An 18,652-nucleotide genomic window follows, 5' to 3' on the forward strand; every position below is an offset into this window, starting at 1 on the left:
CTTCAAGAGCGACATCCAAGCATCACCCGCCGAATTGGTGTACGGAACTACACTGAGAATTCCCGCCGAGTTCCTTGTTGAAGAGTACCGGCCAGCTACACCTGAACAATCGGACTTTGCCAGGACGCTCCGGGAACGGATGAGCCGCATTCGACCGCCGAATACCTCGTGGCACGCTGACAACCCTACCTTCGTCCATGCCGACTTAAGCAACTGTAGCCACGTAATGACACCCTGCACTAACCACACCGTACCATGGTCCGTACCCGGTAATTAATCGCAAATCAAAGTCATTTCAGGTTCGAGTCAACGACCGACCTTGTCACATCAGTCGACCACGCGCGCAATCTAGTGGAAAGCTAGGGAACTACCGAACACTATAAAAGCGCGAAGTGGATTGCACCTGACACACACACTCGTCCACAAGCTTCGCTTCGAGCAGTCGTCGAGATCGGACGTGTTTGATTTGTGTCCCGTTATTAATTTGTGTTCAGTTTTGGCTTATTGCAAGTGTGGTTTGTTCTGGTCAAAGCGAAGGCAAAGTCAAAGCGGACGAAGCATTTCGGAGAAAAAGTGTGGTCAAGGGAGAAGGTACGCCTGCTGCGAGCGCTCGCGCTAGCGCAGACAGAAGTGCATTATAGTCTTTCCTCGAAGTGAAGAAGTGGCCAGTTTTATTCCAGGAAGATATCGTGCCGTTAGAAACGGAAAACAATTTCGAAAGTGACGATACTTAACAAAAGTGTGTAGACCGTGCTACCAGGAGAGCTGCTGCCTTTAGAGAAGCTGCTGCGTTTGGAAGCAGAAGCAAACACCGTTTATTTACCAGGAAGGGTTTGTATTATTGGAAACATACAAAATCGTAAGTAACGTAATTTAAATTGAAAGAAAGTATTTACGAGAAGAAGATAATTCCGTCTGTCAAAAACTGGTCTTTTGTAAGCTAGAACTCAGGCAATATGCCGGGCCCTCCCTCTCTTGTGAGGGAATCCCCTTCCCCTTCTCCTAATGGAAGAACTCTTCCAAACTGGATGGAGAGGGGATCCCGATCAGGGGATCCACTGTACCTGGTTCTTGAGGCAGTTGAAGGCAACACATTGCCAAAGAACCCATTTATTGTTGGAAAAACAATACAAAACTGTGTCGGAACACTAACAGAATCAGGCAAGTCAATAGATGGAGGAAATAAATACCTCCTAAAAACCAGGAACACGAACCATTTCACAAAGTTGCAAACTTTAACGAAACTGATAGATGGCACGCCGGTTCAAATTTTACCACATTCTACAATGAACAGCGTGCAATGCGTAATCTTTGCCCCTGAGCTGAAGGAGCTTAGTGACGAAGAAATCCTAACCCATACGAGCGACCAACATGTCACTGCGGTTAGAAGATTCACGCGAAAAACGAATGACAAAATTGTTCCCACGAATTCGTTTCTTCTGCGAATCACAGCAACATGAGTTCCCAGCCACCTTCGACTGGGACCTATTCAAATTGCCACACGTCCATACTACCCGAGACCTATGCTGTGCTTTAACTGCTACAGCTATGGCCATACCAAACTGCGATGCAAATCCGGACAAGTATGTGCTACATGTGGCACACCAGCTCATGGCAATTGTTCTGCCGAGCAGTTCTGCAAAAACTGTAATGGAAACCACAGCAGCTCCTCACGAACCTGCCCATTATATATCAACGAAATCAATATTATCAAATACAAAGTGGACAATAACATCTCCTTCGGAGAAGCTCGTCGAGCGATAGAACAAAACTTGCACCTCAGCTCGGTGCAACACCGCATCACTTTTGCTCAAACAGCAAAACATAACAACAATACACTTCTGGAAAAAGCGCTCGAAGAAGCAAATAAAGTAATAGAACAACTGAAGAAACAACTGGAGGAAATGAACGCCAAGTTCGAAAAGCAACACGAATTCATCAAAAAGATAATCACCGAGAACAACCGCGCAACAAAATCCCCAACAGAAACCCCGGAAAAAAATACAAACAACAAAAAATCTAACAATTCTCCGAACTCCGGAAGTGGCTCGGAATCCACTGCTGAATATTCGGACGCATAAATGGACACAAGCTCATCTACTGTATCACGGAAAAGGACCCTCAGCAGCCCCTCATCGGAAGACGACACGGAAACGACAATCACCCCAAACCCGGCAATATATCTAAAGGACAAATCCATTCCCCCCAAGGCTTCAAAGAAACAAACCAAAAAAAAAATCGAAATAAATACAGATAATATAAACCATTTCACATCCTTTAATGGATCCACGAACTTTTTCTACCGATCAAGAGCCAGTATTTATCCTTTCATGGAATATTAGAGGCCTAAATAGCAACATCAACAACCTTAAGCTCCTAATAACGAAACACAACCCCTGCATCATTTCCCTTCAAGAGACCAATTCCCCTTCCATACCACAATCCTTCCCACTAAACCAATACAAATGGCATATTTCTTTTTCATATACAAATATGACACATAGTACGGCCATAGGTATCCGGAAAGAAATACCCGCTATACCTTGCACACTTTCTTCGTCTCTCCCAGTGGTTGCAGTTCAGATTAAAGTTCCATTCGACGCTACCATAGTTTCCTTATACCTTCCTCCAACACACCTAAACAACAGCCAAATAGAGGATCTTTTTACAGACCTTCTATCCCAACTCCCATCCACAGTTATTATATCAGGCGACTTTAACGCACACCACGCAGATTGGGGCAACCCAAAAACAAATAGCAGAGGAAATACCCTTAGAAACATATTTGAAACTTCAGAATTAGAAATCATCTTGAATACATTACCCACCCGGATTTGCCCAAGCAGAGGAACAAGTTCAGTGCTCGACCACTTTGCGGTACCCTCCGCAATGGTAGCGTCGACTAAATTAAAAATAGAGAGTGATACGCACGGAAGTGTTCATCTTCCCCTTCTATTATACCACAACTCTAACCTGCCTCCAATACGCACTCGCCCCCGCTGGAAATACACCGAAGCAGACTGGGAGAAATACCAAACTGAGTTCCAAATCCTTTCATCCCAGGTGGTGTCTCCTGATGCGGAAGAGCTTTCAAACATTATCAGGCAAGCAGCATATGCTAGCATTCCCCGAACAAAAGGTTCTCCAGGAAAGCGCTATGCTCCATGGTGGAACAATACGATAGCTTCTGCCATCAAACACAGCAGGAAATGCCTACGTAAGCTACGCAGAGCGAGTCAAATTGACGGTAACCCGTTAATTCCGATACTGGCAGAAGAGTACAGAACTGGAAACCGTTCTGCGAAAAAGGCAATATCCGCGGGTAAAGTTGAATCCTTTCATCGCTTTGTGTCCGAAATAGACCCTACTCTATCTAGTAGATATGGATCTAGTAGATATCTAGGAAATATGGAGAAGAGTAGGAGCGCTGTCCGGACAGAAAAGAAAAGCAATAAACACCGTTATACTCCACCAAAATTCCCAGTACCACTCACAACCCAAAGACGTTGCCGAAATTTTTGCAGAACAATTTTTCAACACCTCATCCACTACAAACTATCCAGCGAACTTCCGATCCCACAAAGCAAACACCGAACTCCTTTCATTAGAATTTCCCGGCTGTGAAGAAGAATCATACAACAATATTTTTTCAATGTCTGAACTGGCATGGGCGCTGAGAAGGTGTACTGGCAACTCGGCGGGTCCGGACGACATTGGCTATCCCCTTCTGCAACATATGCCATGTATTGGAAAATCCTTCCTTCTCGATATCATTAACAAAATCTAGACTGAAGGGCAGATTCCAAGTTATTGGAAAGAAAGCCTGATAGTCCCAATTCTTAAACCTGACAAAAATTCCGTCAACCCAGAAAGCTACCGGCCCATATCATTACTTAATTGTATCAGCAAGGTCACGGAGAGGATGGTAAATCGCCGCCTTATCCATGAGCTTGAAATACAAAATCTACTTACCTCAGATCAACATGCCTTTCGAAGTGGCAGAGGGACGGAAACTTACTTTGCCACTTTTGAACAATTTTTAACTAACAATAGATCACAAAACCAACATACCGATTGTGCTGCAGTGGATCTGTCAAAAGCCTTCCATCGGACCTGCCGCTACGGTATTCTGGAACAGTTCGCCCGTTGGGGCTTTGGTGGTAAGCTAATGGCCTTTATCAGGGACTTTCTGACGGACCGCAGGTTTCAAGTACTAGTGGGAGCAGATCGCTCAGATTATAGATCTCTCGAAAATGGCGTGCCCCAAGGGGCCATCATCTCGCCAACCCTATTCCTCGTAAGCATTGATTCCCTTATACTTTCCATACCTGAACACACTCATCTATTTCTTTATGCTGACGATATTATTCTGGCCACCTCCGCACACACATCACAGCTAACCAGGAGGAACCTCCAAGCCAGCATGAACAAGGTCCAAAAGTGGTGCCGCTGGACTGGTTTCGAGGTTGCACCTGAGAAATGTAAAGTTCTTCGCATTAAAAATCCAAATACAACACTTCGACATCGCCTAACTCCCATCAGATTTAAAAACAGCACTATTCCTAACGACCAATCTGCTAAAATTCTGGGAGTCATAGTAGACTCCAACCTAACATTTCATAAACACTGCACATACATAAAAAATGCTTCCAAACCAAGGCTAAATCTATTCAAGATGCTAGGATGCGGTAAGTACAGAGCTGCCCGAACAACTACTATGCACATTCTTAACGCATGGCTCGTTCCCAAGCTGCTCTACGGGATCGAATTTGTAAGCATCGAAAAAGAACGATTTAATAAATCTATTGCTCCAATTTACCACACAGCTTTACGGTACTGCACAGGTGCCTTCAAAACTAGTCCAATTCAAAGTATCCTGACAGAGTCTGGGCTCCTTCCTTTTAATCATCTTATAATCAACAGATTATTCGCAGCAGCAGTCCGGCAGCTTGAAAAAGGAACTGAAGCCAACAGCCTAATAAATAGAGCAGAAAAAGCCTTCAAGGATCTTACCAACCAATCCATCCCTCATATAACCAAATTATGCAGAAATAGTCCCCGACCTTGGAACAGACCACCACCCAATATAGATAGATCTATCAAAGAAAAAATCAGAGCCGGATGCATTAGCACAGTAGCCATACAACAACATTGCCAGCTAATTGAACAACTTTACCGAAACCATACACACATTTACACAGACGGGTCCGTATTTCAAGAAAATGCTGGTTGTGGCATTTACTCTGCTACAAACCAATGCTCAATAAAACTACCACAACACACATCCATTTTCTCAGCCGAAGCCATAGCCTTATGCATAGCCACCGAAGAAGCAACTACAAACCATAAACCCAACATAATTTTTACGGATAGCGCCAGCGTTTTATCAGCCTTAGAAACAGGTAACATAATAGATCCACATATGCAGCAACTGGACGTACTTCGTCTTGACAAAAGGATTACCTACTGTTGGATCCCGAGCCACACAGGAATCAAGGGAAACGAGAAGGCAGACCAGCTAGGTAATGACGCCCGAGTTAGTTCAGATATTATTGATGGTTCAATTTCAAAAAATGATGCACTAAGGTGGATCAAGAAACTTGTGGCTGAACAATGGCAGAAATCGTGGCACGACCAAAGCACTCGATTCTTACGCACCATAAAAGCCAGCACGAGTAGTTGGATCGACCCCCCCAACCCAAAAGACCAACAAACGCTATCCCGACTCCGCATTGGACATACCAATATCACCCACCGCCACATCATCGAAAAATCCGATCCTCCACTCTGCCAATTTTGCGGAGTCAACAGTGCTCCACCTACTTACAGACTGCTTAGGCTTCTCTAACCAGCGAGCTATTTATAACATCGGACATGACATCTCTTCGATCCTCTCCAACAACCCGGTAAATCAAAACAATCTACTTCAATTCCTCCACTCCACCGATTTATACAACAAAATTTGATTTTCACAAAAAATTGTTAGCAATGAATCTTCGGAAAAATTTGAATAATTAACAGAAAAGAGACGAATGACCTAATCGGTCAAAGTTTCTATAAATACACACAAAAAAAAAAAACACACACTCGTCCAATAATATAAAAAAAAGACACACACTCGTCCAACCCGTCTTCCAGTGACTACCCGCGTTCTTCAATATTCGGTTGTGTTGCGATAAGTAAAGGAACTTGGATACGTAATAAAAACGGCGGTTTCCTTGAAGAAATAGTGACTTCACTCGGGAACCTCCAAAGAGGTATTGGTACGCATCCAGTGTAATGGTGTGTCCCTTCTCTGGGCACCGTGTATGTGCCCCCCTAATGCCCCGACCAGCACGTATGAGTTCATACATGACTGTATTGGTGTGGCCCTCGAGCGCCTGGACCCTGCCGACAACTTTATGTTATTCGGCGATTTTCACATGCCGACTTCAAGGCAAGTTTAAGCGAATGGGTTTCTGGAAGTCTCTCCTTCTCTGGCTTGAGTCCTTTCTGGCAAATCGGACTTATAGGGTCAGGGTCGGCGGGGCTCTCTCTCCTCTCCGCCCAACGTTTTGCTGATGCCTTTTCCTCTTGGTGTATCGCCAACGGCGTCGTCTTGTGCGTGCCGAAATGTTGTATTCCGCTGGTTGACACCTGGATAGACTGGAGAGGGTACAGAAGAAGCTCGTATCGCCGCGAGGCGTCTTTTGAACGACCCCAGCGCTACCGTCGCTACCTCCCTATAATGTCTGGTGCCAACAACTCCGTGAGCGTCCTCGTCTATTTATCCCCACTCATCGCACACAGTTTGCGCAGAACGACCCATGGGTTCGATGATCGGTTTGATTATAACATGTCCCTCGCCAGCTTTCGCTCCCACCTTGTCTCCCATACGTCATGATCCTTCATCGTCTCTGTTGGAGGTTGGGGCAATGTATCTCACGGTATAAACATGCATGCCGGTCATACGCCACCAGCGAAATGACACGAGTTGGAGACAGCGTGGTCGTTCGGCCCTTTCCACCAGCGACAGCCGAGGCGAACGCACGCACCTCTACGCAGCCACCAATATCAGCATTAGTGCATAAGTATAATCTAACCTATAATAAAATAAACACCCACGTAGAAGTACAAAATTTGGCGACGAGGATGGACGAAGAGTTTTAAGAACTTTTCGCGGAATTTGTGTCTAAATTCTCGACAACGGATAAGATATCGACTACGGATACGCGTATTGAAACGTTGCTAAGGTCCATGACCGACTTCAATCCTACTCAGGACAAAACCTACACTTTCGATATGTGGTACAGTCGATACGAGGACATATTCACAGTGGACGCTGCAAATCTCGATAACGCTGCAAAAACACGGTTATAACTGCGAAAACTGGGTAATGACGCTTTTCAGCAGTATTCAAATCATATTTAGCCGCTAGCAACACGAGACGTAAACTTCGAAGACACAGTATCGAAATTGAAAAAGCATCTCTGCCGTCAGTGGCCGTTAGTCTTCCGGCCATTAAAGCTCAGAAGTAGGATACCCATCCAAGTGTTTTCGGACATACATCAACCCGTTAGTGCGTGTGTGCGTGTATGTGCGGAGTTTGCCTTGCTGCTACAATGCTGGGCAAAGAAGACCTTCTACGTACCCTCGACGAGGCCGGCATCGACTTTTCCGATACTGCAACGATCTCGCAGATCCGGCAACTATATACCTCTTTGGTGCCTGCCGGCCCTGCCTCCGAGTCACCGCTGGAAATCATCGCCGCGGAGCCCGTCGATGACGACAACCCTAACCTCACCATCGACACGAGGTCGCAGCAAAATGGCGATGACTGCCATCTTATCGCGTGACGTGAACGCATGTGTTCCTTCTACTTTATTGGAAGGCGATGCTGGTGCCAGCCTAATTAAAGAACCGGATGCTACCAGCCGCCCCGTTGAGGACCCTGAGGACCATTATGAAGATGTACCGCCCTCCGGCAGCCCTGCTGTTCCGCGATCGGTCATCGACGCTGTTCCTGATCGTCCTCCTTCCGTTTGCCTCCCCGGCCCCTCTGATATGGACGCCCGCATTGACGCGTTACGCCAGCAGCTTCAATGTGCGGAACTTCAGCAAAAGATTCTTCAGTTGGAGACGACATCTACACTTTCCTCCTCTATAAAGGACTTCACTTCGCTCATCGAACCTTTGGACGCTGACCAGAACCGCGACGTTAAACGCTGGTTCCACGACCTGGAATATCTATTTTTGTTACATCACATCCGTGACCGAGATAAGTTGCTTCTAACCAGTGCTTCTTACTGGCACTGCCGCCTCTGTTGCTAAGACGTTCCGAGTTACCACTTACACTGGGTTGAAGGATGCCTTGATCAAATATCTTCATACTGCCCCAACCCTGGAGGACGTTTTTCGACAACTACGTGAACGCCGACTGCAGCCCCAGGAATCTGCTATGCACTATCTGATAGATATGCAACGTATTGCTTGCCAAGCTGCCGTCCCTGAACCTGAGCTCCTCTCCATCATCATCGACGGTTTGGAAAATCCTTCCCTCTCTGCGTGTTTGCGCTATTTGGTCCACACCATGGCTGACCTGCGCGAGAAGCTAAAGTGCTTCGAGGCCAGCCGCCGCTTCTGGGCTGTCAAGCCCCCTCCTGCCGAGGTCCGAGCCTCCTCACCACGACTTCAGGAAACACCCCGCACCCCATCGGAGTCTGTACGCTGCGTCAACTGTTCGCGCTTTGGACATCAGCAGAGCGAGTGCAGGAAGCCGAAACGTCCGCCCGGAGGATGCTTCCACTGCTTCAAGGTGGGCCATCACTACCGTAATTGCCCCGAGCGCCTTACTCATGCCGTTCATTTGGTTAACCCCCAACCGCTTACCAACCCTACTGATCGACGCGAGGATCTTGATGTAAATCAGGAGGTGAGTCTGGCTTTTCTATACCCTTCTTCCGAACGTACCCGTTTTACTTCCGTCCGATCACTTTTAGATACAGACAGTCCTTTAAGTTTCATTAGCGATGCCATTATACCAGCCGAGCTGTTAGGAACACCTTCCGTTTCAACTTACCGCACTGTGGTAAAAGGACCACTTTACTCGCGAGGAACCGTTAAGTGTGCGATTAAGTTTAGGAGCCATTCCGTCACTCACCACTTCATCGCACTCTCTAACCTTTCATGGCCGCTTATTATTCGGGATTTATTAAACTTACTTAGTCTTTCATTGGTGTACTCACCACCCTTACTTTCTTGCACTCCTGGGCAACCCTTGTTGGAATAAAAAGAATTAAAAGTTAGCCCGGTTCCGCCCACTTCGGAAAAATTAGAAGATGCTCTCAGGAGCCTTTGCGCGTTGGAGACTGCGATGGATGGTGACGACGAACTTGATATAACGGAAAACCCTCTCCCCGGAACAACTCTCCATTGTGAATTCTATTATCAAACACTCTTATCTTGAGTATACTACCGATGTAACATCACGAAACCCTCTATGAAGATCAACCTCACTCACGATACTCCGATATTAACTAAGCCCCGCAGACTCTCGTACGGAGAGCGGCAACAGGTCAAACAGATTGTTGAAAAGCTATTGGATGAAAAAGTTATTCGTCCCAGCAACTCTCCCTACGCTTCTGCACTTGTTCTCGTTAGAAAGAGGAGTGGCGAGGTCCGTATGTGTGTGGATTATAGACCCCTTAATAAGATTACCGTGCGGGATAATTACCCCCTTCCCCTCATCGAAACGTGCCTGGAGCACCTTTGCGATAAGAAATATTTCAGTTTGCTCGACCTTAAAAGTGGCTTCCACCAGATTCCTATGAGTGAAGACTCTATTCCTCTCATCTCTTTCGTAACCCCTGATGGACAATTTGAATATTTAAAGATGCCTTTTGGTTTGCGTAATGCACCTTCTGAATTTCAACGCTTTATTAATTCGATCCTTAGGAAATTTATTGATGACGGCCGAGCCGTAGTGTACCTCGATGATATCATCATCGCTTCTACTGACGCTGACGGAAACCCCAGCACCAGACAAACAACCCTACTCTACTCCGTGTGGGACAGTTTGGTGGCTCCAGAGAGGAACGTGAGCAAAGGGAGGTCGAAAATAGAAACTCTGCCAGTGTCACTGGAGGATACTCCGTGTAACAAGGTAGCACTCACCAAAGGAGTTGAGGGACACCCGCCATCAGGGGTCGCCAATTCGCAATAGGACGGCACCGGCAGAGGACCGGAAACCCGTTCCACCATAGTACGGAAGAGCACCACAACAGGACGACACCGGCAGAGGACCGGAAACCCGTTCCAGCCAGTAGAATGAGGCGTGAAGGAGTTGTAAAGCGTCTATCATCAGGGATCGCCAACTCGCAACAGGACGGCACCGGCACAGGACCGACAACTCGTTCCAACACAGGGCGACAGCAGTACACCGTCGAAAGGCGGCACTATTCGGCAGACGGCCTCGCTTAAATATAAGGAAAGCCATCCAAAGGCAGTCGATGCCATACTAAGAAACCATTATGTGGACGACTATTTAGACAGCTTCCCTTCAGCTGAGACAGCAATACGAACAGTCGGCGAAATAAATTTTATTCATGACCAGGCTCATTTTTTTCTGAGAAACTACATTTCAAATTCAGGGGAAATAATAAATTCAATCCCTGAAGAAAGAAGATCTACACAAGATCTATTGCATATCTCAGAAAAGGATATATCAAATCAAGGACAAAATTAGAGATGAGTGGAATAAAAGAGATATGCTCTCGTATATCATGAGAATATACGATCGATTAGGTCTGCTGAGCAATTATATGATCGAAGGAAAAATCATTATGCAGTCTCTGTGGAAGACTGGGCTCAACTGGGATGAGCAAATTCCACAGGGAATTAAAATGCAATGGGACAAGTGGATAAAAAGAATTCATGTTGCTAGAACATTGGCATTTCCAAGATGCTTCTCGAAAGGACAAAACTGCCTGAAAAGAGAATTACATGTTTTTGTGGACGCATCAGAGCAAGCATTTGCTGCAGTAGCCTACTTACGCACTGTTTATGAAACACACGTGGATGTAACTATAATTGCAGCAAAAACGAGAGTTGCTCCCACAAAACCGTTATCTATTCCCAGGTTAGAGCTACAAGCAGCAGTACTTGGCGTACGCCTTGCCGAAACGATTAAAAACGAAATCCATTTTGAGTTCAATGAAGAATATTTTTGGTCAGACTCCAAAACTGTCCTATCATGGGTATACTCAGAAGCTAGGAACTATCAACAGTTCGTAGCCATAAGGCTTGGTGAGATTCTTAACAGCACCAGCAGCTCAAAATGGAAATGGGTAGCTTCAAAGGATAATGCCACAGACGAGGCTACAAAGGTCATAGTAGGAAAATCTCAATGGATGGAAGGGCCTGCGTTTCTTAAAATGCGCGAAATAAAGGAACTAACGCCGCAACTACTTGTTACGTTTGAGGACATAAGACCGGTATTAACAGCTAGGGAAACGAAGAAAATTGATTGGAACGTTATTTCCATAGAATGGTGCTCCGACTGGATTAGACTCAGACGAGCAGCGGCTATTTGTTTAAAATACATAGATTGGCAAAAATCTAAGGTTAAGAAAACATCCTTTTCAAGGGAGATTAGTAAAAATGATTTGGACAGAGCAGAACGACTCCTAACAAGAAAGGCTCAATGGGAAGCATACGAGGATATTAGGATCAAAGGGTAGGTTAGAATCGGTTAAATTTATTTCTTACGCTACCAGAAACTCGATCATCTTACCAAAAAGGCACTACCTAACAAATCTCATAGTCCCAAATTATCACATTAAATACAAGCACAGCAAGCTAGAATCAGTTATTGCTGCAATAAGGCAAAAATATTGGATAATAGATATAAGAGCTGTCTTGAAACACATCATCAACAGATGTCAGCACTGCTCCAATAAAAGGGCCAAACCGAATTCCCCCATGATGGCACCTCTACCACCATGTAGAACGGCTATTCATACAAAGCCATTTACGCATACTGGAGTTGATTATTTCGGTCCCCTATTAGTTACTATAGGGAGACGATCAGAAAAACGATGGGGCGCCATCTTTACATGCCTCACCACAAGAGCAATACACATAGAGATCGCTAGTGACCTGAGCGCAGATGCATTTATAAGGTGCCTTAAAAACATGCAATATCGTAGAGGGAGAATAACATACTTGTATAGTGACAATGGCACAAATTTTGTCGGTGCCAATAATGAAATCAAGCTATGTCTGGAAAGATGCGCTTCGGACGGAATTACTTGGAAATTCAACCCACCAGGGGCTCCACACTTCGGCGGCGCTTGGGAAAGAATGGTAGGAGAAATTAAAAGCCTGTTGCCGTTAACTGAAAGTTATAAAGAAGATGGCAGAGGAGAACAAAAAGGGGAAGTGGACGAAAGGAAGAGTAGTGGAGGTACACCCGGGCAAGGACGGGCTAGTACGATCAGCTAGCATCCTTGTCTTTTCCGGTTTGACACAAAGTCTGGATAAGTGCATTTCAAAGTAATAGAAGTATACCAAAATGAGTTACGGAGATTCCATTGAAAAAATCAAGAAGATCCAGATAAAGATTCTGGATAAGGTTGATTTTGATAAGTGTCTACCGACTATATTGGGACTTGAGTATGCTGGATTGGACCTTGAGAAACTTGCTGAAGTGGTTGTAGGTAAGTTGCAAGGAGTTGATAACAATGCAATTCCATTTTTGTTAGGTTTTCTATTTATGAGAGGACCAAATGTGAGGAACTTGACAAGAGATAACTGTGTGAATGCTGAATCTTATGACACTTTAAAGGGTCTTATAACTAAACTAGATGTGAAATCTAGGGCTGAGAAAGATCCGAATCACTCTGCCTAGACTATGTCTTTTGTTCCCAAAAGTTGGTGAGGCAATGTGGTCTAAGTGCATGAAAGGTGCTAAAATTCCTGTGACACCATCAATGGTTGGTTTTAATAGACCATACTTCTATCCGAATTTTATTCCTTGCATTATTTCCACAAAATCTAAAGCTGATGGTTTCTCTCAAGCATTGATGGCTCACTCTCTGTATCAAATTCATCTATCCCACCTGGTCCAATTTCCTGCAAAAACAGATGAAGGTAGGAAGAACTACATAACCAAACCACTTGGGGAATTCGTGGGTAAGACATTTGATTTTGTTCATATTAGTTGGGAGAAGTCAATATTGGATGATTCGGAAAAATTGGCATCTCCAAAGGATGGGATCACTGATGAAGAGCTATATGCTGGCATGAAGATAATATCTAGTGCTACTAATAATCCAATTAATGCTATTACAGTTCATGAATTAGTGTTAAATTATATGATAAGACATAAAAATCATAGTGAATCTGAAATGATATATGAAAGATACCCATGCTAATGTGGTGGCCAAGATAGGATTTTAGATTTGAAGGTCCCCCCACTACTTATCTGTTAGTTTTATAAAGTTAACCAATTATTTCATACTATTTTATCCCATATGATTTATTACTATTATTATTTAGTTTAAGTAGATTGATTAAGTGCTATTATTATTCTCAAAAAAAAAAAAAACTCTGGAGCGGTGCTGGCGGAATACGGATCCCACTCCAACAACTGGCGCTGCCCCGAAACCGTGGGGGACTCAACTTCCACATCCCAGCTGTGACTACTATAGCTCTGTTGACCAACCGGTATGTGGTGGAACAGGAGTACCTGCGGATTGGTGCGGACCACATACGATACGCTGACAATCCGCCTGACATTGCAGCCATCCCATCAACATATCCATGCCTTCGGAGTGTTGTCCAGATACTCGCATACGTTCCCTCCACTCTTAAGCAACACCCGTCCACTAGAGCGTTTCGCAAGACGCTAGTGCAACGTTTCCCAAATCCCAAAATCCAGGAACAGTCTCAAAATGTTGTCTGGAAGATGGTATGGAAGAACATCCATTCCCCGAAGTTGTCATCGGGGCAGCGGTCGGCACTTTACCTTGTGGTGAACGGCAAGGTCCCACATGGCGATCTGCTAATGCGGATGTGACGCGCATCCTCATCGTCCTGTATGTTTTGTGTTGAATGTGACACCCTGGAACATAGGTTCACCTCTTGCACTCGCGTTATTGCCGCCTGGGACCTGCTGCAGCAGTGCATCAGGAATGAAGCTCCAGGGTGTCAGTGCTCGTTTCAATGTCTCCGTTTTCCAGTACTCCGCGGAATGAGTACTGCGCAACGAGTAAAAGTGCTTCGTTTGTATGCGAACTACATCATCCATATCATTGGAAACAATGATACTGCGATCGATCTAGCTGTCCTTAAATGTACATTGTTTCTTTGATACTATTGTAAAGACCATATTTATAAGCAAGTAAACTATTTTATAAATAAATAGTATGTTTTATATAAAAAAAAAAGTGGGACATAGCATAATTAATAAACCCACAGTGAAGTTAGCAATTTTAGAAGTGAAGAGATCAGATTCCTTTCCTCAGTGGGGCAGGAAACGCGTTCTAGACGTAAATTTCATAAAGGAAAAGGCGGCACTATTAGCCCCTCAACCCCCAAAATACAGACATACTGTAAGACCAGTACAATGGCGAGTTGGAAAACCATAACCTTGTTTCTTCATATGCTTACTACGTTGGCCGGATTATCAATCTCGCCCATTGCAGAGTCCGGTTTGTTTTTTGATCACCAAGGTACTCTCTTACTAGAACGAGGCCTGTGGAAAACTCTGTTTCATACTGGTATACGACCAGAAAATGATAGCGATACATTACGACACATTGAAGCGGACCTTGGCATGGCATTCGATAAAATTAATCATACAGATCCAAAATTAAATAGCGTGAGAGAAACCTTAAGACGAGATTGTGGTCACGCATTACAACTGATCCAAGAAGCAGCCCGATCTAGACAAAAAAGGTCTAGTAGAGTATTCGGAATTTTGAAAAATTTCTTTTTTGGAGGTGATGAAATTGATGAGCAGTTAGCAATGTTTCGCTTATCAGAAGATGAGAAAATGGCGCATCTTTCAAATTTACTAAAAAAAACTAATAAAAAACATCAAGAGCTAGCAATTGAAGTCGAAGATCGAATTAAACTTATAAATAACGGAGTTGACTCCATGCAGAAACAGTTCACTGAGAATAGATTAAATGCCCTAACGAGATACACGATAGAGACTATAACTCTTACTAATTTGTTAATTCAGGACATGGTAAACAAATACATGGAATTAAAGTTAAATCCCTTAAGTCTAATGGAGGAAGAAAGGATTATCGCTAAAAAAGAAAGAAAGGATTACCAATAAGCAATTTAGTTCTAACCACTCCTAAAATTAAGGAAAGAAGTGTGGCGAATGGGGAAATAGTTTTTAGTATCCATCATACGATCGTCTCAGACATACCATTTGAAATGTTCAAAGTAGTACCCATCCCAAACATAACTGATCAGACCATCTTTAATGTAACTGCAGATCTTATAGCAATCAATGAGCAAAACTATCTATACCCGAAAATAATGGAGAAAATCAATGAAACCCATTATGTAGCATCAGACGTCGTCATTCGGAGGGAGTTAGATTGTGTTGCTTCAACATTTTTTCATAACGAGACAGCACCAACGTGTCAGCACAAAATGGTTGGTTTTCCATACACTGAGTTTTATGGACTTAAGAAATCTAATAATATTCTATTTTATACCTCAGACCCTAGCAAGATTTTTCTCAATTGTAACGGAACTTTGACCAATCCCTCAATATATGCAAGGATAATATCGTTATCGCGTGATTGCTCAATACAAACACAGAAAACGGAAATACAGCCAAGAGTAGGATTCGAAAACGAGGTTTCTAGAATGTATTTTAAACCGTCAATAATTGGAGAGCAAAAATCCACAAACAAAAAAACAGAAGAAGTTCACGAAAACCTTGTTTTATATATTTGTTTAGGTATAGCGATGGGGACAAATTTAATAATGCTAGGTATAATAGGTATAACATTCATAGGCAAGAAAAATAGAAAAATAATTCCGAAACCACCACCATTTCCGTCAGTCTTAGAAACAAAATTGTAACCCCTCAGGAAGAATTACGGGGGCGGGGATGTCGCTGACGGAAACCCCAGCACCAGACAAACAACTTAATAGGTCACCGCAGCCAACCGCCGATCGTACGATCGGAACGGTTTGGCTGCATCATCAGCAGTTTACATTTAGTGGGTCACGATAGCCATCCGCGCGATCGAACGATCGGAACGGTTTGGCTGCGTTGCACCTTTCGTAATAATAATAACATCGCTGTGTCGGCATGTTGACTAGGTCGCGGTTTAAACTCAAAAAATGTTAAACAGTGTCAACCACTACGGCAAAGAGTTCGTTCGATCTTCCAGCCGCTCCGGAGTCTACTCCGTGTGGGACAGACCTTGATTCACATTTTAAAACCCTTCAGCTAGTTTTGGAAAAGATTAAGTTAAATAATCTCGAGCTTCGTCTTGACAAATGCAAATTTGTACACGAAGAGATAGAATACCTGGGCTATAGGGCAGACTTTTCGGGAATTAGATCTAGCGATCGACACATTCGGGCCCTAACCAATTATCCTATCCCCACCAATTTGAAACAACTCAGGCGGGGTCTGGGTTTGTTCTCCTACTTCCGACGGTTCGTCCCTTCTTTCTCTTGTCTAGCCAAACCCCTCACTACACTTCTTCAGAAGGATGAAATATTTAATTTTGACTCCGCTTGTATTAATGCTTTTGAGACCCTACGTGACAAGCTTGTCCATTCTCCTGTTCTTGCTATTTTTGATCCTAAACGTGAGACGGAATTGCACTGCGATGCAAGCTCCTCCGGTTTTGGTGCTATCCTTATTCAGAAGCAAGACGATAACAAATTACACCCCGTTGCTTATTTTTCAAAGACTACGTCAAAGGACGAGTCTACATTACATAGCTATGAGCTTGAAACCCTTTCTATTATATACGCCCTTAAGCGATTCCATATTCATACTTACGTGCATGGACTCACTATTAAAATAGTCACTGACTGTAACTCTTTAGTCGAGACCCTTTAAAACCGCAATGCTTCCGTCAAGATAGCCCGATGGTCTCTGTTTTTGGAAAATTATGATTACACTATTTGTCATCGTTCAGGCTCATCTATGCCCCATGCGGATGCCTTAAGTCGCACTGAAGCAGTGGGTGCTATAAGCGAGATTGATCTTGACTTCCAACTCCAGATAGTTCAGGCTCGCGATCCAACCATTGAGTCCTTTAAGCGGAAATTGGAACAAAGAGAAGTCGATGGCTTTCTGCTACGAGATGGACTGGTCTACCGTCAGATGCCAGAAGGTCAACATCAATTGTATGTACCTTCGGAGATGGTCGACAATGTTATAAGACATACTCACGAACAGATTGGTCATTTGGGTATTAATAAAACTTTCAGTAACATTAGCCAACACTATTGGTTTCCCAATATGAAGGTCATTGTTGGCCAATTTATTAAGAACTGTCTCAAGTGTATTGTTCATACAATATTGCGAAGCGATACATATTGGTTATCATAGACGCCTTCACTAAATTTGTTAAACTTTACCCTGCCGCTACTACTAATGCTCAGGAAGTCTGTTCTGCCCTTTCTCAATATATTTCCTCCTACAGTCGTCCTAAACGCATTATAAGTGATCGAGCGACATGTTTTACTTACAACTCCTTTGAAGAACTTCTAGATTCACACAACATCTCCTATGTTCTCAACGCTATGGGATCTCCACAAGCCAATGGTCAGGTTGAGCGCGTGAATCGGGTTTTGCGTCCTATCCTTAGCAAGTTGTCTGAGTCACCCGACCAAACCGACTGGGTGTCGCACTTACGATCCGCCGAATATGCTCTGAATAATACTATCCACGCATCTACGGGTTTCTCCCCTTCTGTTTTGCTTTTTGGTGTTGAGCAGCGGGGCGAAGTCCCCGACGAGTTGACCGAGTATCTAAGTGAGAGGGTTGACCCCATAGCTAGGGATTTCGAGGCCATGCGGGCCAGAGCGTTAGAAAACATAGAGGACTCCCAATTGCGTAACGAAGAATACTTCCATAGGAAACACAAATCACCATGTAGCTATGAAGAAGGTGACCTTGTCGCCGTCCGTTATGTTGATACTACCGATAGCGGTAATAAGAAGCTTCAACCTAAGTACAGGGGACCCTATGTGGTCCATAAAATCTTGCCTCATGATCGGTACGTGATACGGGACGTGGAAGAGTGCCAGCTCACCCAGCTACCCTACGACGGGGTATTAGAAGTTAATAAGCTAAGGCCCTGGACTAGCTAAATTGGGGGCAATTTATGATCAGGATGGCCGAGCTGTAACGTCCGGATCAACGCCGACCGTCGAATATTGTAGAAACCTTGTAAACCTATATAAATCTTGTGAAAATCACAATTGACACATGTCAATTGACCGCATGGTAACAAATTGACACTGTAATAAAGCTCTCTTCATCATTGACCGTCGACGAGGTAGGACGTGCCATAGTTCGTTTTAACTGTTGGCTTTGCCGTTGTGATGCGCCTATAATCTCCGTACGTGGAGCCTTATTAATTATTTGTGTCTTTAATCTCCGTACGTGGAGCCTTCC

At 44.1% G+C, this 18,652-nt stretch overlaps 1 protein-coding gene across 1 annotated transcript; it reads left to right on the top strand.

The window, feature by feature from the left end:
- The first annotated feature begins 12,550 nt into the window (after nt 1-12,550).
- LOC131285209 (uncharacterized) lies at nt 12,551-18,345 on the top strand. Its single transcript, XM_058314069.1, has 4 exons — nt 12,551-12,695; nt 17,166-17,348; nt 17,744-17,820; nt 18,001-18,345. The coding sequence occupies exons 1-4, from the start codon at nt 12,551-12,553 to the stop codon at nt 18,343-18,345; spliced, it is 750 nt and encodes a 249-aa protein (XP_058170052.1).
- The last annotated feature ends 307 nt before the right edge of the window (nt 18,346-18,652 follow it).

Source organism: Anopheles ziemanni, chromosome 3 (genome assembly GCF_943734765.1).
Source record: "Anopheles ziemanni chromosome 3, idAnoZiCoDA_A2_x.2, whole genome shotgun sequence".
NCBI classification, from domain to species: Eukaryota; Metazoa; Arthropoda; class Insecta; order Diptera; family Culicidae; genus Anopheles; species Anopheles ziemanni.